Raw genomic sequence first — 24,998 nt, 5'->3', positions numbered from 1 at the left:
TCCTGAAACACTAATTGAACATGAAAAAAATGATCCCCACAATAACTAAATACTGTGGATGTACCCACACAAAGGCTATACATTAAAATAAAATGCACTGACTTCATGAGCCATAAAACAAAATTGATGGGAAGGGACATATCAGAACACAATGCCATAAAGCTGAAATACCAGAGGAACAAAGGTGCATGCAATCTTTTGTGGCCTCCTTCTTTCACACGAGTTAATGACTGGCATTAAAAAAAAAATCCATTACAACTGTAAATGTTATCAGGTCACAAAAGGGCTATAGTGTTAGAGCTTGCACAAGCCCTCCAGCTACATGTACAGCTACAGCAGGAGAATGGACCTTGTAATTCAGATAGATGGAATAAATACATGAAAGACGGAAAGAGAAACAAATGAGCAAAAGAACAAACAGGAGAGGTTTCAGACACTTGTGCCCTTTCCCTGAGCCAACAAAAACTCTCAGCCAAGAACTTGGCTTTGCTGTGAGCCCTTGCAGTGTGTGCTTTGTTGGGTCAGGATGAAGGTTTTAATTGTATTCATTAATGGTCATGATCTGAACAAGAGCTGAAGAAATCTGATCAAGTGAGAGTCGGTGATGTGAATTGTAAGGAGATAGGTGAAGACCGTGTGTAATGAATCACAGCATCGTCAGCACAGCACAACGTCTTCTGCTTTGTGACTTTTTCCAGTGAAGCTGTATGTCAGATACACAGATCTGGGATATGGTGCAGAACAGGCCGCTTGAAACTGCTTCCCAAGATTCTCTGAAAAAAGGAGTTCAGGCGTATGGGGAAAATACTCGTTCTGTTGATGGGCACCTTGCAGGTGTTTCCTTCATGCTGCCTCAGGGGTGACAAAGTGAGTTATATGATCCACTGTGAGCAGAAACAGGAACCAGTTTGGGTGACACCAGCTGTTGCTCAGGTTGGCCCTCTCAGCCCCTGCCAAATACAGCAACAACAGACAAGCATGAAGACTCCAGCTCTCTGCACACAGGTGCAGATGTGTGTGCCTTTTGTAATTTTAGCTTTTTATGAGTATGCCTACGTCATCCTTTTTCAAACATTTTTTCCATTTTTTTCCATTTTGTGCTGTGGTGTGTGTGTGTGTAAATCTCAGTCTATATCAGCTCCACGGGGAAAGCAATGCCAGAGGTGCAAACATTTTTGCAGTGGCACACCTCAGCATACAAGGTAGAATCAACATTCTGTCAGTCTGGGGCTGAAAAAGAACAAGGGGAGCTTGCAGAGAGCAGCTTCATAAGGAAAATGTCTCAGACCTGACGGGAGCTGTCTGCGGCTCCATCTGGTTTTGACAGAGTTGACTGGAAAGGACCCAGACGTCTCGCTGCCTCCAGTCTGACAGCGTGTTCAGTGTGTATCTACCGCGCTGACAATGAGATGTGGCGTCTCTAAAGGCTATTCCATTTGCTTGTGGGCATAATTGAGAAGACCTACCGTAGGATTTTCTTCAGAAACTCATAGGAGCTGCCAGTCTGTGTTGTTCCTATGAGATCAACACAAATGGAGACCACATTTCAAATCATCATCAAATGAAATGCATGTAGTCATGTTTATGAAACCCCTAGTGTTACAAAAAAAAGTATAGCATAGATCTGATTGCACTGACATTAGCTCTAAAATTTTCATGATACATTCATAGTCAGTATACAAATCAACGAAAACACTTAATTGCATGCTGTTCAAATGATACTAACATGTATTAAATTCCACTGCAGATGTATATGGTCATAAAAGCATAATGATGGGGTCTGCTTCAAAGCCTCAGAATATTGATGAAAAAAAAGCTAATCAGCTGTCCTCCCAAACGTCCCCTAATATACTGCATACCTTTAATTGTGTCTGTGTTTTCCAAAGAAAAAGCATAAAATTCATGCCAAACATTCCCCATTTATCCATCACCAGCACACGATTGATGTAGTGGGAGCAGGGTCTGTGACCCTTTCCCAGCCAACTGCTGAAAACCTATTTGTTTTATTACATTTTTAAGGAATCTTTCTTTAATACAGTCTATTAAGGCTGCCTTACAAATCTCCCTCGACCCGACCCCATCTACGGCCTGATCAATTTTTATACTGCTGATCCGTCCCCGTCCTTCTCATTTTTTCATCCCAAAATTCACATTATATAGGATTTTCTTATGGAACATTTGCCATAAAAATCTGTTACTACCTCTCCGAGGTGCGCAGGGAGCTGCTTCACAATGACAGAAAGCTTTGGTGAAGATAAAACTTGTTTCGGCGGTAAGCAGAACTGTTTAAATGTTATTTATTTTCATGCTCCAAGGAAAATATATTGTGAAGTGGAACATTGATTTAGAACATAACAATGTCTGTGTAGGGGTGCGTGCTGGACGCAGGCAGGGCCCGATTTATGAATCCTTTGCGCAACTCCTTTAATTGAATTTTCCAAATCTCTCGCAACACACAAATAATCAATACCACCCTCCCTCCCGACCCAGTTGGAGCGGCAAATGCGCCTCACAATTACTGGGCTCTCTTTTTCCATTTTGTGCTCATCAGCACATGTGTGGGCCTGGTGACTTTGTAATGCCTGAGCAAGTTGGGAAATTTACAACTAGTCCAACTGTTTGGGAGAGGCGACTCCTCGAGAATGCTTACTAAAAACTTTTGCTCGGGTTGAAAAGCTTAGCTCTAAGCGTTTCTACACACACCAAATTATTCTCTAGTAGCTTGATTCAGGTTAAAGTTCTTCCCTACACCCTCCGTTCTCATTTATGCTTGGAGTAGAACGCCGGCTGTACAGCGTCCATGGATGTTTGCAGAAGCCACTAGGAAAGTCGGGGGGGGGGGGGAGCTTATCTACCAAGGTTCAAATATCCCAGTGGATTTTCTCAGCTGTCTTGGTGGTAGCACAAGGCCTGGCTCTTGTTTTAGCTGTTACACAAGCTAGAATAATATACCATCATGTCAACTCCGGTGAATGTGTGTGTAACAATGTAACTGTGTCATTAGTATTACAGACATTCATATGTTACTGACACGTGAGAATCTTTAAAGCTAAGGACACAGTAACCTTTAAAATCATAGCTCTCCCTGTAGCGACATCAAACAGTACAGTACCAGTTAACAGTTATACAGTACTTTTAACTGTCATCCATATGCTTAGTTCACCTAAAAAATGGAATAACTATCTACATTTTATCTTTGGTCACGCAAAAGCTTTACAAGTTTTTTAAAAAGTAATTTTTTTTTTTTAACCAAAATATCTTGTGATTAATTACATTTCCAAGAATATTTCAAGTTTTTCAAAGCAGTACTCCTTTTCCCCTTGGAGTGCACTGACAATTTGAAGCAATCTGATGGTCTCACAACCTCCTGATAAACCTACCTTTGCATGCTTGAATAGGTTTCCATTACAGAGATATAAATGAAAACTATCACTAATGATCATACATTTTGTTAAGAGTTTTACTGGTCATTTTGCATTCTTCTTCATCTCAACAACTTCACTGCTCAGTCCAGCTCCAACTGACATGACATTTTGGCAGTAAAACAGAATAAATATCATGTGTTAAATATTAAGAGTTACCCAAACTGGCATTTCTGATTCAGTTTCCTCAGGGTCTAGATCCAGTTCATTTATGAACAGTACTGACATGCTACATGATAGTGCCATTTTTTTTTCTTCCTTTACAGAGTGTGTTTCAGGGGTAAAAGGTGCTAGAGCTACTGGGCCACTATGTTGGCCTAATTATCCTTATGCACAACAAAGATGTGAAATGCAAGTTGGAAGCAAGAAATAAAGTAATTAAGCAATCCAAATACACAAATTAATGTCAAATGTGGAATGCGATGGCAATAAAACTGCAGTCTTCTCTCTCCCTCATATATGCACCACAAAGCAGACATTTAACCCCATGTGTTCTCCAAGCTAAAGCATCATGATCATCTGGCCTGAACTCACAGACAGACATTTCCACAGCTGTGCCCCTACACTTGTGCAGCCTTGAATAACAAATTGTTTACTGGATGTGCAGTCGATAGCAGCGAAGGCTCAATTTTCCATGCAAACTGAAGAATGGGAAAACACCCTGTTTGTCGCTGTAAGAAAGGCTCTGCGCAATGTTACATTTCATGCTCCACCATGTGATAAAAATGAGACATTCCTTCAGTATTGAGCTAGATGTGCTGAAGTCCTTGAGTGTGACTAATTAAAACAATTTCCAACAACCTTATCTTAAAAAACAGGCATAACTTCTGTACAGTCCCCTTATTCATTTGGTACAAATCACCATTATGTGACTGAATCACAAGTGCAGCTTTGCTGAAGGCAGAATATGTGCCTGAAATAATCAAATTAATTCAGCACCATGAAGAGAAGTGCACCGTTGTTTGTGTAAAACTAAATGTTTTTTCTATTGAGAAAAAAGAGAGAGCCTTTTATTCTGGCAGTGTGTGGAGAGAGCATATGGCTATTCAACACTGATGAAATCAAGTCTAGTAAATGGCAAACCCTTCTCACATCACATGATGCCAAATCTGTAGAGCTTCAAATGAATCATAGGCCATAAATGAGTGGAACTATAAATGTTTTCTTTTTCTGCTGCTATAAAACAAAGCAAAAAAGGTCACAATCATAATACTGTACATTGAATCAGTTATGTACACAGCACTACTTATTCCCCTGTGAGAGTCAAGCAGTGATTGGTCTGTGTTCATTTGAACTGTTGTCACTCTTACTAACCTGGTCTTAGTCTGGTCTTGAGCTCTAAGCGCAAATATGAAATTGCTATCATTGTTATCTAGCAGAAAGGGTATATTACTGAGGTTACTGGAGTTCTAACAGTTAATTTACATTAATTACACTTTAATCCACTCACCTTGGAGGCAAGACTTGTGAATTTGTGCTGCATTTACACAACATTCAACCTTAGCAGCTGAAAAGAAAATATGTACTTATTATTTTTATTTAATACCTTAATTATTTTTATTAAGCAAAACACATTCTAATGTGAACTCTGAATAACACTATAAAATACAGCAAAACTTGCAATACAACAGTTTTCCGAACTATGAATATTCATGGCGGAGGAGCACAGGTGTGTGCGAATAGCCAAGCAGACAGTCATTCAGGTAAGTAAATGGTGGAATCACGTGCTCTTATGAGGACTCACTCAGCTCTTTGTGTCGCTTCAGTTCAGTTACCAAGTCAGAAGGACCCATCAACAAGAAACTCCTCAGCTCACTGTTGCCCTCTACTGGCTAGAACCAAAACAGACATCCCATAAAGACAATGCCATAAATATAACCCCATACATTAAATACAAGCATTTAGTTCACTACAACATGCTTATAAATACATATACAAACTGAAACTATTTACGTTTTTGGCATTTAGCAGTCTTATCCAGAGAAACTTTAAAAAGTGCTTTACTTGTCTGTTCAGAAACGTATCCCTAGCTAGCACAAATAGGTTAATAATGTTTAGACACCACCATATTTGTGTAAACGCCACGTTGATCAGCTACAAAATAATATCCGGCAGGTAGTGTTACTGTGGTCACACAGCAAACCAATAATGGGCTAGAAGGTGGCACACAAATTTTGCATGGCATAGCCTTGAGTCTGTAATTGTACATGTATAAAATGCACCTTTAACATAGGTGAAGCTAATGTACTGGTCAGCAAGACCAGGTGCATGATAGATGTTTGTAATAAAGTAGGTTATCTATGGTAAGGTAAGGTGGCTGGATAACTAAATACACATACCAAAAATGTCTCAAGCTGTTGCCTTGTTCTCATTAGGATTTCCACACATTCCTCTGTTTTAGACCTGAAAAAAAACATTCTGACAAAAAAAGAAAGAAAAAAGAAAATGAACTTATTTAGCTGACAAACACTGAATTAGGACAAAGGAATTACTGCAATTTCCTCATATTCCCTAGTCCTGAAAAATTGTCCAACAGTTCAGAAAAAGCAGCGAAATATGTTTTGCATGCTGATGATACCAGAAAATAAACCTCTGGTTATGACATGTTAAAAGTTTCCTGTTATTATATTATGATACTTTTTCACAAGGATATCTGTGAGCCAATTCCAGTTAGGATCACCAAGCATTTGGCATTTGGCACTGGAACAGCTCTCCAGTATCACTTTCCAAATGAATCCTTTCTTAAATGAATCATAAGCTCATTCTCTTTATTGATGTTTTTATATATATTTAACTAGCTTCCTCTTAAATGACTTCACTATAAAATTCAAAACTAATGCTTGTCTTGATGGATCGAGAGGGGCCCCATGTTAGTATGCTTTGGAGAGGAAATAGGTCTTTTCTTAAACACTCCTTATCTAACTATTTTTAGTGGTGTGTAAATCACGGAGGCTTTTGGCTAGTGATGAAATTCCCTCCGTGTCCTGTCATTAAATTCTGATCACTCATAATGACCATCATCCAAGCGGGGCAATGGAAAGACCCCCTAATGATGAGAGATATCTTTTGGTGCCAGTGGTCTGACAATGTCACTCCGAGTAACCACATAAAAATTACACGAAATTCAAAATGGAAAAAAACAACAACAAAAAAAACAAGTAATTCTATGATTTGCTATTGCACAACTACTGCATTTTTACATTTCATTATCCATTGAAGGCTTATACTTATAAGATTAACTGTAAGTATATTTACATAATAAAATATACACCATATTGAGTTACTTCATACTAATAAAACTTTTAACATTATCTCTACGTACCAGTTCTATTTTCTCTTAATACTATACAGTGAGATTTATACTGAAATCATCATAGTTTAACTTGGATAACAACCTTTCCACTTCAAAGGACACCTCCAAATACATAAAGAACATGAAACAACAAACATGATATAGCTCTTTTTCAATCATAATTTATACAATTAACACTAGTGAGATAATTAACACTAGTGTCAGACCACAACATCCAAATACTTCTGAAAGAGTAATGCAGTGAGAAAAGATGGATTTAAGTAAAGCTTTGAATAATTGGAATGAAGTGAGCATCATGGAGGGTCTGGAGGAGGGAATTCTATAGCTTGGGGATCGTGCTACTCATAGAGGCTAGCCAAAATGTGGGAATTTCAATTCTCAGGGGACCTAAGGGTGGGAATGAGAATATACGGATGCAGGACCTCTGCCAGGTAAAATGAAGCAAGGCCACCGAGAGCCTTAAAAGCAATTAGACAAACATTATACTGTACATTCATATTCAAACCATACACGGCAACAGAGCCAAAATGCTAGGTGCGTGTTCTGGTAAGCCTAGTCTCACACAGATACGCTCACCTCTCCGTTTCTGAGAGCGGCTCTTTTGTTTCTGGGGAAATAACAGTCCTTCCGATGGTTTTCCGATTACCCGATGAAGGATTAAATGTCGACAAATCTATCAAGTCAGTTTAAACAAAGATATTAGTAATAGTTAGCACAATAGCAGAATTCCAGATCACTCCCAGTGCTAAAGCTATCAACAATAAACTAAATAAATATGACATTAGAACAGTCTCATAGAAGCTTTAAATCATCAACTACCAGTTCCCTTTTATCTTTTGTAAAGAGCTTAACTGTTCAGGTTATATTTTCATTTTCTGGGAACTAAAAATAAGTTTACAGTGTCAAACAGATTGCAGATTATGCAGATCCCCTCTTATTTTACATGCTACAACACGCTGGATAATCATTGTTATGAATAGATTGTGGATTGCAGTACCATGTGTTTTGGCCGTTGGGGTTATGGGCATAGTACCAGTCACAGGTGAATAGTTTCTGGCTGGAGCATGTCTCTTGAATGGAGTCTAAATAAAACATTCACGAAGAAAATCGTGATCTTTGGAGAGAAATAGTCAACCAAACCAAGTTAACCAAGAGTTCATAGGTCATACAGGCTACACGTCCTGGCAGGTTTGTGAGGTGCACATATCTTATAGGTCGAATGAATAGATACATTGCCTACACGTTCAAATCACAAAAAAATGCGAGGAAAAGGAAAATAAATTAAGGGGGGGGGGGGGGGGGAACAGTGTTGTCACTTGGCTTACATTTTCCTTGTCTTCTAGACGAAGGTTTCTTTTGGCGCTGTTAAAGAAAATGTAGCTAGCGATTAACTGATAATACTAGGTCTGGACTACAGTAACTATTACATTAATCTTACACAGAAACATTAGTTAGCTGCAGAAGTCTATGGAAAGCTAGCCAGCTATTGTAAAGTTACTTAACTAATGCAAACATCTACCTAGCTAAGTGACAGCCCAGCTAACTTAACCTAGCTAGTTAGAATTAAAGAGCAATAATTATAAAACAAAGAACTCTAGGTTAGGTCAGCAAACACTCACGGCATTATAATGCAGTTTCAGGCTTTGGTATAGATTAGGCAACGGAGAATGGTAAACTGATTATTTCGGATTTCGTTGGTTTAGACAGACAAATAACTCTTAAATATGGACATTTGAGATTGGCAAGCTAATGTTAGCTAAGATTCTCTTTAGATTTTGGCGCCGTGCGGCGGAAATTTACCTCCTGCGGAAACGCAAAATATTAAAACTTTTAGACACTGCTGGGGTTCTGATCCGTAGCTGGCTGCTTTTCTATACTATCCTATGAGTGATTTAATTTTAAAAATAATCACATATTATAAATACATATTTAATGTGAGCATAAAATATACAAATAAACGTTTGGGGAACGATCGATGTCGTTGTTTCCCCCGACTTAATTTTAACTGGACACCAGTCTGGGTGCTGGTCGTGGACGGCTGAAGTTCCTTTTGGCTTTGTGATTTTCAGTAACACTAACTACAAGTTTACACGCACAACTGTTTGATTGTGTACCATAAGATAACGTTACGAAATGTTAGGGTATTCTACCTCGCTCCTGGACAATCCTGCAGCTAACGGAGTACAGCAAAGGTTTTAGCTGCACAAAATATCAAAATATGCCAAAGCGTACCCGGAATCACTATAAGACACACATTTCTACTAAATGTTTCTGTACGCTCTCCTATCAATAACGATCACTGATTAGTTTTTTCAACTGCATTTGTGCTGTCATATTACTTAAATGTAATTAACCGAATCGCTATACTAATTACTCTTAATGTCAGCTCTGGCAGTTGTCCAGCATGGCAGTAGAAATCAGCCGCTTACTTAAAGGATGTATTGTCCTTAGACAGAAAGAAACTAAGAATATGTATGTTTGATAATCACAACAATATATCCTATCAAACATGATGTGATAATTATATGTGTATTGGCTTGTCCTTGATTCTAGCCATTTCAAGCCATTTCCTTTTGCCAAGAAAAATTATAACTAGTGTGTTTGGCAGCAATTTAGAGTGTTAAACTCTGTTCAGTACAATATACAATAGTTTCACAAGGTTTGCAGGTAGTATATACTGCATATGGCTCAGACTCCATCATGTGTCCAAGACTGATCCATGTGTCTTGCTGTGGGCCTACATCCCAAATGCCTTTGCTAACTCACTAGATAGATCTCAGTTTGTTACCTTTTTATTAAACACATAGTCTCTTTACCCAAAGGTATTTATTTTGCTTTCTGATGCAAGTGCATTACATTGCAGTATTTTGTACAAAGGTGAATATAACTACCCGCAGGAGATGAATGAAAAATGTAAATTGACAACAGTTTTCCCCATAAGTTAGTTACAAAAGAGGAAGAAGGAGTTAGACAGACACCCTTTATTATCTTTGAGAGATGAAGGATCATCACTCCAAGGTGTTTCCGTGTAAGGTTACGAATAGGACTGAGGCTCCAAACAGTGTTGGTGCACTAGAGATAACAAACTTCCTACGTTGCACTTGTGCGACTGATCTCCTTCCCTTTGTTTGCACTCTTTTATGACTTTGACCTCAGGTAGAAAAATAACAGCCAGACTGGTCAAAGCACAGAGGCTGGAAAACGCTAGATGCACAGGGATGAGGAATGAGAGCCTTGTGATTGCTGCTGAGACTTCTAGGACCTTTGCTTCCAGCTAGCAATATTACCTCTGCCTTAGGCCTGATAATTGGGAAAAGGGATCGGAGAGTTAGCAGGGGTGTGTTGGGTGTTTTTATGGGTTTTTTGTGTTTGTGTGTGCAAGCGCGCGTGTGTGAGCAGGCATGTGCAGGCCGGTAAATTAAAGGGTTTCAACCCTGGTGACAGGGCAGTGTATTAGTTCAGCAGAGTGACCCATCTCCATGAGGCATTACATCAGGGGTCTTTTCAAGTGGACACACGCCTCGGGCACTTTTCTTCATTTTGATTCGGGGTGGACAAACCACCCAAGTGTTATGGTTTGAGACTTTACACACTTCACAGCTCAACATAAATATTGTGAGAAAATTGCTTTTGTTAAAAAAGTGTCATTCCAGGCACACATGTTTAGCTCTCTCTAAAATATGTGTTAAACCATTTTAATACATTAAAATCTTTCTTCAACACCTCAGGGCTATTTATTTCCTAAAATGACTCTCAGATGGGTCAGAAAACAGGCTGTTGTTCTGAGTTTTTGATTACTTCTTTGTGATTTACAGTTTATTTGCAGTTCCAATTCTGGTGGACTTTTAAACAACAGCTATTAAAAGAAAAATACTCTATAATTTAAAGAGACATTTATGGAATTGTGTATCTAGAATGCCTGACTTTGTTCAGGCTCCATATCATGAAACCGATTTTTAATTACATTTTAGAAACCTTTAAATTATAATACTCTCCCCTCTGGTGCGTTTAGAAAACAAGGACCTAGCAATGCCTGAATTGCTTTTGTTTGAGCCAATATGTGACAACAGCACCATCTTGCGGTTGTCTTCAAGTTGTCTATCTCTTGAATCAATCTATCATGTTCGTCTCAGGTGTAGAAATTCTTACCAGAGCAACTGGATGTTATTGGGTCGGTTTTTAGAATAAACAGATTTTCAGTAGCGAATAACTTTTGAGTTCACTGTTGTCCACGAAAAGATTTAATCAGTACCTGAGAAACTGAAGGTTAACTGAAGGCTTAAGGTGCAGAAACGTTTAGGTTAATAACAGCTTGCAAACTAGCCAGGATGGGTTTAGACAACAATCTTCATTTAATTTTCATTGTTCTTTCTACAATTCATTTCAGGTCTTTGAAAATGTTGCATTAGGTCGCAAGTATCATTTATGTGAGAACTTCCAAATTCATTTATTGATATATTTATTAGTGTTAATTTTACGAAAGCTCTGTTCAACCAGGATAGTTAGTAACAAATTTACACTGTTGAAATGACAACAATAAAAAAGAATGTCTATTAGGAAAGTTTTGATTAGTGTTGAAATGTGATCTGCTGCACTCTCATGTGCCATAGGGTGGCGCTGGGAGACACCTTTGAGGTGATGGCTTTCAACGGAAATGAATTGGATGAGAGAAGTGTTGTAAAGTTTCCTATGATATTTGCAAAGGATCTAAGACTCCGTAATTATTTACTCAAATCAGACTGTGCATTTGAAGGAGTTAATACTGTTCTTTCTCGTGTATTGTGTAAGATATACAATGATTGGGATTACACATTCCAGATTTAAATTATTTATATTTTGTCTAATTTCTTTTTTTTTATTATTTTTTATCCCAAAATATGTTCAAAAACAGCAACTTTTCACTCTTATTTCAATGCCAGTTCAAACTTTTAAATGCACATATTCCCACTTGGCATCTTTCAGAATTAAGGAACCAAACTTTTAAATGCACATATTCCCACTTGGCATCTTTCAGAATTAAGGAACCATAGTGTTCGTGGCTTTTGGTTTGCTTTGTATAAAGAGCACACAGATAATAATAATTTCAAATTAAGAGTATTTACATCAGGTTATTATTTGGTATAAGTGTAATTAGCTGTACTATTCAAGAAACCATTTTTATGAACAATTAAGAGCATTCTATACAATTTTAAATAAACCACACACCACTGTGCACATCAGAGAACTGAGCAATATCTACATGAGCAACTGAAGAATGTTTTCTGTAGAAGTAACAGTTAATGGTAAGTAACAAGAGCTTTAAACACAGAGTCTTATGCAGAATGGAATATAGTGTCACTTATTATTTTCTTCCTTTTTTAAGTGAAAGACAAAAGATTTTGGTATCGCTTTAACAAAGTCCTGTTAGTCATCTACAAGCAGCCTGGTTGTCACACACATTCCAGTGTGCTACACACACAGGTCTAAAGCCTATTCGTCCTTGGTCTTTATGCTATATGCAGGGTTGACTTTCTATTTATACCCCCTGGCCGAGCCCTGCACTTTGACTTTCTCTACTGTAACTGTAGACCAGTTAAATGCCACATAGCAATTTATTAATGTCCCAGCCTTCCAGTTCCCTACAACACAAGTCAAGCACAAACTTCGCTCTGTTGTCACGACTTTGTGCTCGCTATCACACGGATCCTTGAAACATTCCTTAGCATCAGTATTTGATCAACGCTGGCTGCAGTTGCTTGGCTTTTCACCTATATTTGTGAAAGAAAACTGCAGCATCATGAGAATAGGCAAATATTGCATCATGATGAACTGTTTCCTTTGAGGGAAGTTCAGGTTAAACTAAATGCAACAGTCCCACTGCACTCTCACTTGAACCCCGTCTTTCCCAACACTAACCTTCATCAGACTGACTTGAAACTATTTTAAAGCACAACAGTCAACACTTCAAACAATTGGTTAACTCTTTTAATTAGCAGTTTCTGAATAAGCTATTTTTTTTAATACATATTTGTAATTTCACCCACAAGTGTTGGTCATAAATTGCGTTTCACCTAATTTGCATGTCAAATTACAGTAGCCATTCTCGATTGGCAAATGAGCAGTCTAATTTAAACATAAAACACAATTCCAACAAAATCATACAATAATAAGAACCGCTGTATCCTGTGCAACCCCGCAAGTGGTGTACATTGCCTTTAAATGTCCTAGGGGGTGTGGCTGCATGGGTGGGAATGAGTGTATGTATGCAGGAAGGCTACGTGCCCTTCATCCCGATAGGCACCCAGACTGCACAGGCCAACTCCAGCGGCAAAATGGTGAAAATTACTGTTGTCAAGACCAGCGCCTATACCGACCAAAAGCCTGGAACCAGTGGCCTGCGGAAAAGGGTGACCGTGTTCCAGCGAAATCAACATTACGCGGAGAATTTCATCCAAAGTATCATTTCTGCTGTCGACCCCTCTCAGAGGCAAGAGGGCACGCTCGTAGTGGGGGGAGACGGCCGCTTTTTCATGAAAGATGCCATTCAGCTGATCGTCCAGATCGCTGCGGCCAACGGGGTTAGTGACTGCAGAGCGATATCGTTGATTTTGTGGTGGGCTATTTGCTGAGAAATCATTCGCCTCAGCGTTTGCATGTAGCGTGAATGCTAACTGCATTGCTACGGAAGCTCGGTTAGCTAGCTAACATTATAGGTTGTCTACGTTGTAGTAACGGTTATTAAATGCAGTATGTCGCGGCTTCTGCCCTTCTTGCGTACGGTGTTCTTCCCAGTCTGAGACAGGTTGTGTATTTTTTTTTTTTCTGGGTGCGATGGCGACACAGGGCTCGCTAACTTACTGGGCACCGTTGCACCAAATGACCTCTGCTCTTTTAGTGAGCCTTACGGAGCGGTTGCTACAGCAAGAGACACCTTTGACATTTGGTGCCTTGATATATGAGAAAATTGCCACTCTCTCATGTTTCTAGATATCTGCTTGATTGCGTCGATGTCAGCTATAGGTACACATGCAGACATCGGTTCGGGTTAGAAGAGTCTCTTGCACGGACGGGCTCTGCTGCTGTGTCTTCTGCCGACGATGGATGCATTTCAGTTCATTACGTCTCATGTTTTATTGATTTTATGTAATCCATTTATAGCATGTGTCAAAACCAAAATCGGCTGGGGTGCACCAAATGTAGCTGGGAAAGAGCTCGCAAAACAGAAATACCCTTAAAACGCAAGAGTGGTAAGCCTGGGTGTTAAGGATAGGATTAATCTTGAATTCGCTCATTGTAATTTTAAACACGCACATCTTTGGATTTGGCTACTTTCAACACAAAAGCCCAAGAGGCCTACAACCCCTAGCTGAGCTCAGGGGAATACAAATCATGCATCTGACTCCGTGGCAATGCATACTGGATATATTGGACTGAAGGGAGATTGAAAAGATGCTCAATGACATATAATGTACTGGGATGACTTGTGTTGGGGGTCATGTATGAAAGTGTCGATTTCTGAACTCTGGTCTCAGATTGGCAGGCTAGTCATTGGTCAGAATGGGATCATGTCTACGCCCGCAGTGTCCTGTGTAATACGCAAAATCAAAGCCATCGGTGGGATCATTCTGACAGCCAGCCACAACCCTGGTGGTCCCAGTGGAGACTTTGGCATCAAGTATAACATCTCCAATGGAGGTAAAAGAGTGGGAATGATTTTTTTTTTTTTAATGTTCTGATTTTTAACATCCATCCTTCTTAAAGCATAAAATAATATAATGTATTGACACTTTTTAGTTGCATATGTGCCCTTAGTATTTTAGAAACATTTATTTGTTTTATTTCATTTTATTCAGTTTCCTCCCAGTTTTGGCTGTAGCTTGCAGTTGCACAGCATCACTAAGCAGGGCAGTGCTTTACTAGCACTGATGGCCCTGTTCTATCCATTATTGCATTCCACTTCCTTAAAAGCAGAGAGCAATGGTAGAATGTTTGAGCAAGGTTAGCAGTGTTTATAACAATGGCTTTGCAATCCTTCCCATGCATTTAGAATGAAGTCAGAGTCTGATGGAACTCTGCTACCATAGCACATGGCATCACTAGGTCTCCTGAAGTCAAGTTCCAGTGGCAGACTGTTGCACTGTGGAAGTAGCACATGCCTGGATGGTCTATAAATCTGGTTAGGACAAGGCAGTTCTCATGTTTAAGGGCAGTTAACATGTCCTTGAGGGACCGAATGCCATTGTGTTTCTCCCTCTAACATCCACAGTGCACTCCAGAGTCTAAGATTCTTACCTTATGACACAACTGTGAGTGTGTAAGCAAGTATGTGATGGCAAATTCTAATATTTGTTATCTCCAGGACCTGCACCAGAAGGCATCACTGATAAAATCTTCCAGATCAGCAAAAGCATCCAAGAATACCACATCTGCCCAGAGCTCAAAGTGGATTTGTGCGCCATTGGTAAACAGACCTTTGAGGTGGACACTTTCAAGCCTTTTACAGGTGCAGTCTCAGATACTATTTCTCCACTCACATGCTGTTTGTCAGGACAGTGGTTATTATATCCTTTGCATATTATTGCTTTATTACTGTCCCTTTGATTTACTGTAGTTGAGATTGTGGACTCAGTGGAGTCATATGCAGAGATGCTCAGAGACATCTTTGACTTTGCTGCTCTGAAGGAGTTGCTCTCTGGACCTAATCACATTAGTGTACGGTTGGATGCAATGCACGGAGGTGAGCACTCAAGTCTGAAGTAAGCTATTCTATTACCTAGCAGCGCCTTTCTACTGTGTGATACGTAATGACACTGATAATGTGCCAGCATGCACCATTAACTCTAGAATGTTACATCAGAAATGACTCGTCTGCAGTGGTCCTTCCTCTTTCCAGCATCATGTCATATCCAAATCATGTAGCCCAGTGCAGAACCTTCTGGAAATCAAAACTAGCTGTTGACCTCTCATATTGCCCAATAGCTCCAGGTATGAATGCAGTCAGTGTACCTTAGGTCCCTCCCCCATGCTCTCTGTCTGGAGCCTGCTGACTAAATGAAAACATCGTTCTTTAGAAGATTTCCACAGCTTTCCGTTAAGAAGGAGTTTTAAAATACAGCTCTGAAATTCCATTTGAATATTACATGGGTCCATATGCTATCCTTGGTAGATTGACAGATTCACCTTGTATTAAAGTATTTTTTATGCATCTGAAATGTATGCTTCTAAAGTGAGTGAAATAAACAAAATGGCACAAAATGTATCTCCCACAGGCATGCACAGGGTATAGAGTGCTGTCCAATTTCAGGTTCAACATTACACATTATTATTTCAACATAAATGAAAGCCTAAAAGCATTATAAAATTGTTCATAATTCACACAATAACCTGCAGATGAAATGTCATTAAAAGGCGTGTTTGTACAAGACGTGCTATCCAGACTGATCTGGGGAACTGCATCTTCAAGTATTTTAACATATTCCCTGATGATATATAAAATCTATAAATTCTGTTTACACCTATTAGCTTGAAAAACTAGTATTCTGAGCACAATATTTCACGTGTTTAACTGCACTGGAAAGTCTGTTGGAACAGTGGTAACGTCAATACCCACAACATTTTAAAAATCCCTTAATACCGCAAAATGGTCCATGATGAGGTTTGAGATTACATGTGTTCTCTTCTTTATCAGGTTCTACCATGAGGTTAAAATAATAGCTCAGTTTTTGCAGAATATTGTGTTGCAACATTAGCAGTATTAGTGTTTGTAAAAGCAATTTTTGCTCTCCCGTTCTGTGCCTGGTAGAACCTTATGGGTGGTCATGTTCTTGCCCTGTCATGTCTTAGAAGCGCACATTTCACAAGAAGGCCATGGAAGACATTAACACACAACTTTTTTTTTGAGAAAAACATCGTAATATTCCTTTAAAACACTGTTTAAGAATTTCCCGTAGTTTAGTCAGTAGCGCCTTTCTCTCAGTCATGATTGTAGGTAAGATCTGAGTAGGATGCTGGGTAATGGGTGAAATGAAATGATGATTGCTGGTATGATTGTCTTAACTCAATAACAAAATGTTTTAACTTGCTTTAACAAATTCTCTCACAGTGGTAGGCCCTTATGTGAAGAAGATTGTGTGTGACGAGTTGGGTTCCCCTGCCAACTCTGCGGTTAACTGTGTCCCCTCTGAGGACTTCGGGGGTCACCACCCTGACCCTAATCTGACCTATGCTGCTGACCTGGTCAGCACTATGAAGGGAGGTGAATATGACTTTGGAGCAGCTTTTGATGGTGATGGTGTACGTATCCATGCATTTCTCATTTCTGTTTAAGATGTTTTTGTTAATCCAAATTCAGATGACCTTGTTGTAAAAAAAGAGCAGGCATGACTGGAATCAAAATTCTCAGTCCCATTTTAGATCTTTATAACTTATTTAATTGTAATCCTGAATGAAACTACACATATGGAGAGGTCCATGGTGAAAGAAGGCTTCAGCAGTTTTACAGAATTTCATAAAAATAACTTTGTCCTTAAGTATGATTCCCTGAGACCGATGTCATTACTGCACTTTAACTGCAGATTTTTGATATACCGAAATGTTTGATGTATAATGGGAGTGAAATGGGCTGTAATTTAGGCTACAGTTTATCTTAAAGTGCTTCCCTTACTTGTAACATCCATGTTTACTATTCAGTGGATGAGTAATTCCTAAAGGCATGTGACCTCACATCCAGTTAAAGATAACTGGTGAACCTATATTTTCCCATTTCATATTTGCTCCATAACTGAATGGATACACATTATATACCATTGGCATATTATGATTAAGTCTGCATTTTGCCAAAAATAATAATATAATACTTGAAGACTTTTTCAAGGGATACAAAAAAAACTAATTAAAAAATCATATTTAGTTTTTAGTCTCATTAAACTAAACAATTAAAAAATCAGTCTGTTTAAGATTTGTGACATAGTAGTTAATGAAACAAACATTAGTTCATTATCAAATTATTTTAAATCACTGCTAGTTGATGTTAACAGGCTCTCTAACTTGTCTCAGGGTGCATACACACTCGGCCTGTTTGGTTTGATTCGGCTTTCTTATATTTCTATTGTTCTTTATTCCAACCACTATTGAGTTATACTCACTTTCTCAAGGCTCTGAGGTCTGCTTTAACATGGCAGAGGTTTCAAGTGCGTAAGGGCCATAACTGTGAAAAAAAGATGTATTCATATTTACCTTATAAACCTTTACTGCATTCATTGAAGAAAACAGAAATTAAGAATGACATTTAATCATTAGTGTTCTGTATTGTCTGATATCATTCACATGTTATTTGATATGGGACCTACTAACTTCTGGCCACATGACCACAACATTTGCCCATAACTAGTTCTTTGGTAACGATGTGGATGTAAACAATAAGTAAACTATAACTAAAATGCAATGCTGTATAATAATGTTTTCTCTTTTGTCCCATTGAAAAAGAGAACAGACATCTTGTATGATGTGAATGCACCCAAAAGCTTTTTTCTTTTCTTTTTTTAATTACACATGCAGTTTGTCAGTGTCCTGGGACTATTGACAGTGTGTAGAAGACACTCAGAAAAGCATATGTTATTTCTCATGACTATAGAATGCTGTTTTATTTTATGAGTATGACGGTATCAAAAATCTCTCTACATTTATCACGTCACTCTACATTTATCAGACAATCCAGCACGCGGTACTATTGCACATTCAGAATGCTTTTTTTTTTTTTTAGTAGAAAGTGCTGCTAGCTTTGTAGCTGGGGCCCTCATGATTGCTCTTCTTTTTTTGTTCTAGGATCGGAATATGATCCTGGGTAAGCACGGATTCTTCGTAAATCCTTCCGACTCTGTAGCTGTAATTGGTGCCAACATCACCTGCATCCCTTACTTCCAGAAGACTGGTGTTAAAGGGCTAGCACGAAGTATGCCTACCAGTGGTGCCCTGGACAAGTAAGATCCGTCTGCATCATTGTGTCATTCATTGTAGTCACTTCCTGGGCGCGTGGCTGTGACTCTAATGGGGGAAATCGGGAACAGGGCATATATATACATATCATGTCTGTGGAAAAAAAAAATTTTATCCTAGCTATCCTATATTGAGACTTGCATGATTTCTATATATCAAGTACAGTACATGCATGTTTGACAGTGTGGCCAAAGCTTTGAAGATGCAGCTGTATGAAACGCCCACAGGCTGGAAGTTCTTTGGTAACCTTATGGATGCGGGCAAACTGTCTCTGTGCGGAGAGGAGAGCTTTGGCACTGGTGAGTGGGCCAGCAACTCTATATGCTAATCCCTTATACATGATGTTATTTTTATTATATGGCATAGACTATTATGTATGTAGTGATATATAAAATGTGATGTACGCCTATTGCAAATATGTGCCTTGAGTCGATAGGGGTTAATGGTAAGTTGAGTTTTTGCCCTTAAGTGGACAGTGATGGAAACTAATTGTGAGGTTCTTTTGGTTTGCTAGGCTCTGATCATATCAGGGAGAAAGACGGCCTATGGGCCGTGCTTGCCTGGCTGTCGATTCTGGCCAGCCGTAAACAGAGTGTGGAAGACGTCATGAAAGAACACTGGCAGAAGTTTGGCAGGAACTTCTTCACGAGGTGACTGATGGCTTAAAGTTAATTTAGTGGTATAGATATGAGTTAGATTGAGTCTAGAAGTCTAGAATCATCAGTTGTGTTTGTGTCTGTTTTTTAAGGGGGGAAATTCAGTCCTGTATTTGCACTGCCCTCTGGTGGTTGAGTTGTAAGGGCCTTGGAGATTCTGCCATAGATATACTTTTTTACTGTTATTTTAAATAGATTTATTGATGTTATTGATGCTTATTTTTATGACTTTCATGACTGTTTGCAATTAACTGTACTGATAATTTTCCAGCAGCACTGAGTACAGCCTTGATTTTTAGTGCTGGTTTTTGACTCCGTTACAGGTATGACTATGAGGAGGTCGACTCGGATGCGGCCAATAAGATGATTGCGGACCTGCAACAGACCATGTTTGATAAAGCCTTCATTGGGCAGACGTTCTCCTCTGGGGACAAGACGTATAAGGTGGAGAAGGCTGATAACTTTGAGTATACAGACCCAGTGGACGGTAGTGTCTCAAAGGGACAGGTGAGCTTGTCAGGGTTAAAACATCTGTGTTATTCTGAAACTAGCAGTGATATTCATGCCCTGTGAAATTTATACTGCACAGAAGAATGGACATGCTATGAAGAATGAACTTTCTGAAAGTATGTGACTTCTCAGGCTGGCGTTCCTGCGCACAGCACTGTGTGACGCTGGAGAACATGGAAAAACAATCAGTTTTCCTGCTGCATGCTGATATAGGTTATTGTAGTGTTCTAAAACAAATGCCCATTGCTGTATTTGTGTTTCAAAAACTTTAAGGTAATGTAGCAGAACTGTCTTTACCTGAAAATATCTGCGTTATCTGTATCTCCAGGAGTCATGTTTCGCAAAGCCATGTGGGTCTGTCATTGCCATCGCCCATTTCCTGTTTTCCAGGGACTGCGGATCATCTTTAGCGATGGTTCCCGTATCATCTTTCGTCTTAGTGGGACAGGCAGTGCTGGTGCAACCATCAGACTATACATAGACAGCTTTGAGAATGACCCTCAGAAGATCTATCAGGATCCACAGGTAAGCCCTCAGGCATTACAGTTGTGGCAAAACACTGTGGTAATCCCTGGGTTAACTCTGAGTACACTGAGAGAGAATGGCTTATCGATACTATACCTATTATATGCTTTATTGGGTGTATATTTAAACCTTTTCATTGTCAGCTTTTCCTTCCTTGTCGCCAGTCGTGTTGGACTAAAATAAAGTTTCTAGAGGACATGATGCTACATTTGACACGAGACAGTGGCAGACAACAGTGAAAACAGAGCTAACGGGTGTATTCAAAAATGTATTTTGTCTGTTGTCAATGCGATTCCTAACTGAAGCTTTAACAGGTATTGTTTTCAGGCGTCATATGGATGGATTGTTAATTACTTGCTATAGATATGTATATATGCCATGTTTCATCACGACAGCTGTAGGGTTACTGTGAAAGATTTTAAAGCAGAACTACCCACCATGTTAGACTGAATTTCAACCCTCTGATCATATGTTTACCACTATAACAAGGTTTAAGCTTTGGAAACATACCCTGGGAATCAGTTCAAACTCATCCGTCACTGTGGGAAGGGCAAACTGATGTTTGTCTTGAACAGAGATGGGCATGGCCTCTGAGTGTCGGCAAGCCCACAGCTGTAGGGGCTAGCTAATGCCATGTTCTGCTAGCACACCCAGCAAGCAAGGGTATAGTCTCTGTGGAAATATTCTTTTGATGAGAATTTAATCTGATTTAGCTGAACGGAGGACAATCAAGCTGTCAGAACAAATCAGTTTCAGAAGCAGTCAGTTTAAACAGAGCAAGCGCAACAGGCTCTGGCTTTGTTTGGGTTTTGCTGGGCCCGGAAGATGGCTCAGTTCCTTTGTAAGCCTGAGTTACTGTTTGTAGTGTCGGGACCAATGCAGAGCAGTGCCAGATGGAGCAGGCAAAGAGAAGGGCCATAAACTAACAAAGATGATTACTGCAGCTCATTCAGAACATTTGGTTTGCAAGTGTTGTGCTTGAAACTGTATTTCATAACATGTGACTCTTGTCATTAGGTCATGTTGGCTCCTTTGGTAGACATTGCCCTGAGGATCTCGCAGCTTCAGGAGAAGACAGGACGCAATGGCCCTACTGTGATCACATAATGAGCTCCGAGCCCTCACTCAGCACACGTGTCTAGCTCTCCCTTCTGTTCTCTCAGAGTCTTGCTCTGTTCTTAGATGCTGGCCCCATACACCGTGGCCACTGCCAGCACGTTTGTTCCATGAGTCCCCGGTATATCTCATTTCACCTTTGGTGTGCTCCACAGATTCAATAGAAAGTCTGTTCATGTCTCTATTCATGAAGTCATTAGACCAGAGTAATATGCAGCTTGTGTTGGTGTATAGATGTTTGAAAATAGTGGAAGGTCCCTATTAAAGCCACCTGCTATACCTTTTTTCCTTCTGGGGTGTGTTTTTTTTGTTTGTTTGTTTGTTTTTTGTTTTTTTAACAATCAAATATCTATACACTGAAACAGTGTTGTTTTCTCAGTGGATAATTGTACATAGGAATAACAATAGCACCTCCTAAATGGATGTTTATTATACATGTAGGCCTACACTGTCTGTTAAATGTTTGGAGAAACCTTGTTTTTTTTTTATTCTCTGAATTGTTTCTCCAGTGAGTTTGTTAACGGTGGCTAGTTAATAATTAATGTGTTGGGCTTTTTTGCAACACTCAGCTTCATGTTCAAAGTGGTATAGTATGAGGAATATATTTCAGTAATAGCAGTTGGCAGTTGTCATTTTCCAAATTCCAAAAACATGGACTGGAATATTTTAAGTATCTCTGAGGAATGTCTGGGAAATACTAAGGGAGGTGTTTTAACTCATACTTTATTATTTTCCTACCCAAGTCATTTTCTCATATTTTCTTCAACCTGGTTCATTTGTACCAGGGAAACATATTACAAGCTGACACAGTACTGTCGCTATCTTAAACATTTTAAGACTCTAGATGTCCCCAGTCTTAGGATGAGCTATGAGGGAGATTAGAGAGCTGTAAACTTCACTTGCTACACATGAGTGTTTGCACAGAGTGCTGAGCTTTGCAAATAGCATTCTTATAGGACACCAGCCACTAGTTGAAAGTCTGATGAATATTTGGTGAAAAAAAACAAGTGGAAGCCATTAAGTAAAGGACTGGCCTAGAAATTGCTGCAAAACATGACTAGTATGATTGCCATGCCACTGTACATTGTAATCCTTATGTTTTAATGTCAGTCCTCTTAATGAAAGAAATGCATACATATACGTATATCGAATTCTGCAATTTATCTACACCACGTAAAAATTTCCTTTAATCAAAAAATAAACAAATTAGATAAATAAATAAATAAATGGCTTTCTCATACTGAAATATACACTATGTAATTGTCAATTTATATTATTCTTGGATTATGGAAAAATCCTTAGTTAAAGTGACTGTGAATATGCTACTAGCCACCACAGGAATGTTGACTTCACGGAATCCCATCTCAGGTCAGTTCGTGGATGTGATTATAGTGGTGGAATGAGATGCCACTAGGAAGCTTGCATACTAAAACATACTGTTAAAAAAAGAATCCACAAATCAACAAACAGTTTGGGTACCTTTCAAAGTGGGTCAGTTTTAAAAGACTTTAACCATAATCCTCTTTGCAGACCAACTTTGATGGTTTTTCAGAAACCACAACCAGGGGAACCAGATATGTGCTTCAGGAAGAAGCCTTGAAGAATGTCAAAGACTAAACAAAAACACTGGAATCTTCCTCTTCCTGCTCCTTACAAAATTAATTTCATCTTGAAATTGTCATAAGATTAAATGTAATTAAAGCCCAGGGTAATATTTAGTTCTGATGACTAACCATTAATCTGACTTGCTTTTTTTCTCTTAAAGAAAACAAATGCATTTTTCCCCACAAAGAATTAACCTTTTTGTCTTCAGCGGTCATGCCAGTACCTGCCCAATCATGCCATCACACATTTATTCCATGGAAATGATGACCTCATCTTTAGAAATACCTGGAGTCTGATGCCTGTAAATGGTTACCTATTGAGGTGCCCATTAAAGGGAGCAGGTTTTGGCTGTATTTGGGGTAGACTAAGAGTGGGACATTTTCTTCTTCATAGGACTCTGCATTGTTCAGGCTCACTACCCCAACACAGTTTGACACATAAAGTGTTCCACCGCTCAGATGCTAATCGTTTGCAGGCTTTATTTTGATTGCCCATTATTACATCAGGTAATGGGAAGAACGGTGGTACTTTTGGTCATAGGACTCGTGTTTTGTAGTTTATTCCTTTTCTTTTGCTAGGAAGACGGCAATGTTAGTCGGACATTGATATGTGAACATTGGGGAGATTTTTTGGGTTAGATTTGCACTATGATTTCTTGTTTCTAGAAGTGCAAATTCTCTGCACAGACTGTTTCTGGTGAATGTGGAGATTTCATAATATACAAGACCAACAAAAGCAAAATCTTGACATGTAACAGGCTTTTGACATTCCAATGGTCGTCAAAACATCTAAAAACAATAAGAATGACTAGTACAATTCAAAATACGTCTTTACCAAACCACAAGTGTATAGCATTACGTGAGCGGTACATTGTAAATAGCAATAGCTACAGAATGCACCATGCTGTTCTGTACTCAGGTCATTCTCAGGCTAGTATATAATCATATGTTTCATTAGGTTTGATGCATTACCTGACTTGCCAGTTACCAATTTAAAACATCTGGCACTGTTATCATCTAATTCTCAAAAGTACAGCCAGACTTTGGGGCCTCTTTGACCTCTTTGGCTGTGACGTGTTTGTGCGCTTATCTCTTGAAGTTCAGCATGAATGAAAATAAAAGGCTAGTTTTTTGGAGTAACATTTTCACACCGAGCCACAGACATTTACTTGATTTTGTAATTAAAGTCATTCTAATAATAACATTCTAATAATAAATCAAACCAAGCTAATAAAGATTCTCTTCACAAAGATTTGCTGCTAGGCAAAACATTTTGGCTGCTAGCCACAAAAACCAGAGTTTAGGATGGATTTCAGCGGAATGGATTTCAGTAGTTCCTGACAGGGGCTTTAAACATAGACAAATATGAACCTGCATACTGTGTCCTCTATAAATCTAAGCACATACATTCTAAATCTGTGATCCCAGAGAAAGGATTATATACTATATAGGATCATATATAACACATGAACATATGAAGTACAGCTGAAAGCTTAGGATTTCTATCTGCCATTTTAGCACTCACTATTTTTTAAATAATGTAAGATCAGAACACTTGAGATTTTAACATAAAATTTAATGTAAATTTCAGTTGAGTTTCCTAATTTCAAATATTCAACTGAAGTCCCTCTTCACACTCAGACACAAATAAAAGAATGGTGATACAGTAGTTTTAATGAATGTGATCTATAAAGAAACTTTGTGCAGACAAATACATTTGGCATTATAAATATTAATAAAGTAGCTCAGAGTCCAGGGCGGAAGAAAGAAACCATGAGTATATCACAACACTGCATGTTTTGCTATTATTGTATAATTTCTGTAACTTAGCTTTGTATCGAATGTGCCAAGACAAAAAAAAAGCAATGGTCATGTGAGC

At 38.9% G+C, this 24,998-nt stretch overlaps 2 protein-coding genes across 3 annotated transcripts; one reads left to right on the top strand and one right to left on the bottom strand.

Annotated features, from left to right (window-relative positions):
• itgb3bp (integrin subunit beta 3 binding protein) lies at positions 1-8,518 on the bottom strand. Of its 2 annotated transcripts, XM_035524799.2 has the most exons (9): positions 8,355-8,518; positions 8,061-8,097; positions 7,733-7,817; positions 7,312-7,408; positions 5,762-5,840; positions 5,167-5,254; positions 4,873-4,929; positions 1,467-1,515; positions 1-950 (listed from the first exon to the last, which is right to left on the bottom strand). In XM_035524799.2, exons 1-9 carry the CDS (start codon positions 8,357-8,359, stop codon positions 944-946), a joined length of 504 nt encoding a protein of 167 aa, XP_035380692.1. In that variant the 5' UTR covers positions 8,360-8,518; the 3' UTR covers positions 1-943. The 2 variants fall into 2 exon arrangements, with proteins under 2 accessions (XP_035380692.1, XP_081574415.1); XM_081718289.1 differs by lacking the exon at positions 8,061-8,097.
• A 4,462-nt stretch (positions 8,519-12,980) lies between these two features.
• On the top strand, positions 12,981-21,799 carry pgm1 (phosphoglucomutase 1). Its single transcript, XM_027030439.3, has 11 exons — positions 12,981-13,292; positions 14,247-14,409; positions 15,074-15,217; positions 15,326-15,451; positions 16,817-17,007; positions 18,538-18,692; positions 18,892-19,007; positions 19,223-19,358; positions 19,688-19,871; positions 20,265-20,399; positions 21,417-21,799. The coding sequence occupies exons 1-11, from the start codon at positions 13,047-13,049 to the stop codon at positions 21,504-21,506; spliced, it is 1,686 nt and encodes a 561-aa protein (XP_026886240.3). The 5' UTR covers positions 12,981-13,046; the 3' UTR covers positions 21,507-21,799.
• The last annotated feature ends 3,199 nt before the right edge of the window (positions 21,800-24,998 follow it).

The sequence above is a fragment of the Electrophorus electricus genome, chromosome 7 (genome assembly GCF_041902795.1).
Source record: "Electrophorus electricus isolate QZ-2024a chromosome 7, ASM4190279v1, whole genome shotgun sequence".
Taxonomy (NCBI): Eukaryota; Metazoa; Chordata; class Actinopteri; order Gymnotiformes; family Gymnotidae; genus Electrophorus; species Electrophorus electricus.
Note: the sequence above shows the minus strand (reverse complement) of the source record. Positions and strands in the feature narration are given on the sequence as shown.

Bases quoted from the DNA above. Each gene is read 5' to 3' on its own strand.
- itgb3bp (XM_035524799.2), bottom strand. The intron at 5,841-7,311 runs GTGAGCGTATCT...TTTTTTTGTCAG, and splicing joins CCGCTCTCAGAAACGGAGAG to AATGTTTTTTTTCAGGTCTA. The intron at 1,516-4,872 runs GTGAGTGGATTA...TTGATCTCATAG, and splicing joins TCACAAGTCTTGCCTCCAAG to GAACAACACAGACTGGCAGC.
- pgm1 (XM_027030439.3), top strand. From the start codon at position 13,047: ATGGTGAAAATTACTGTTGTCAAGACCAGCGCCTATACCGACCAAAAG. The intron at 14,410-15,073 runs GTAAAAGAGTGG...TGTTATCTCCAG, and splicing joins GTATAACATCTCCAATGGAG to GACCTGCACCAGAAGGCATC. The intron at 15,452-16,816 runs GTGAGCACTCAA...ATTCTCTCACAG, and splicing joins GTTGGATGCAATGCACGGAG to TGGTAGGCCCTTATGTGAAG.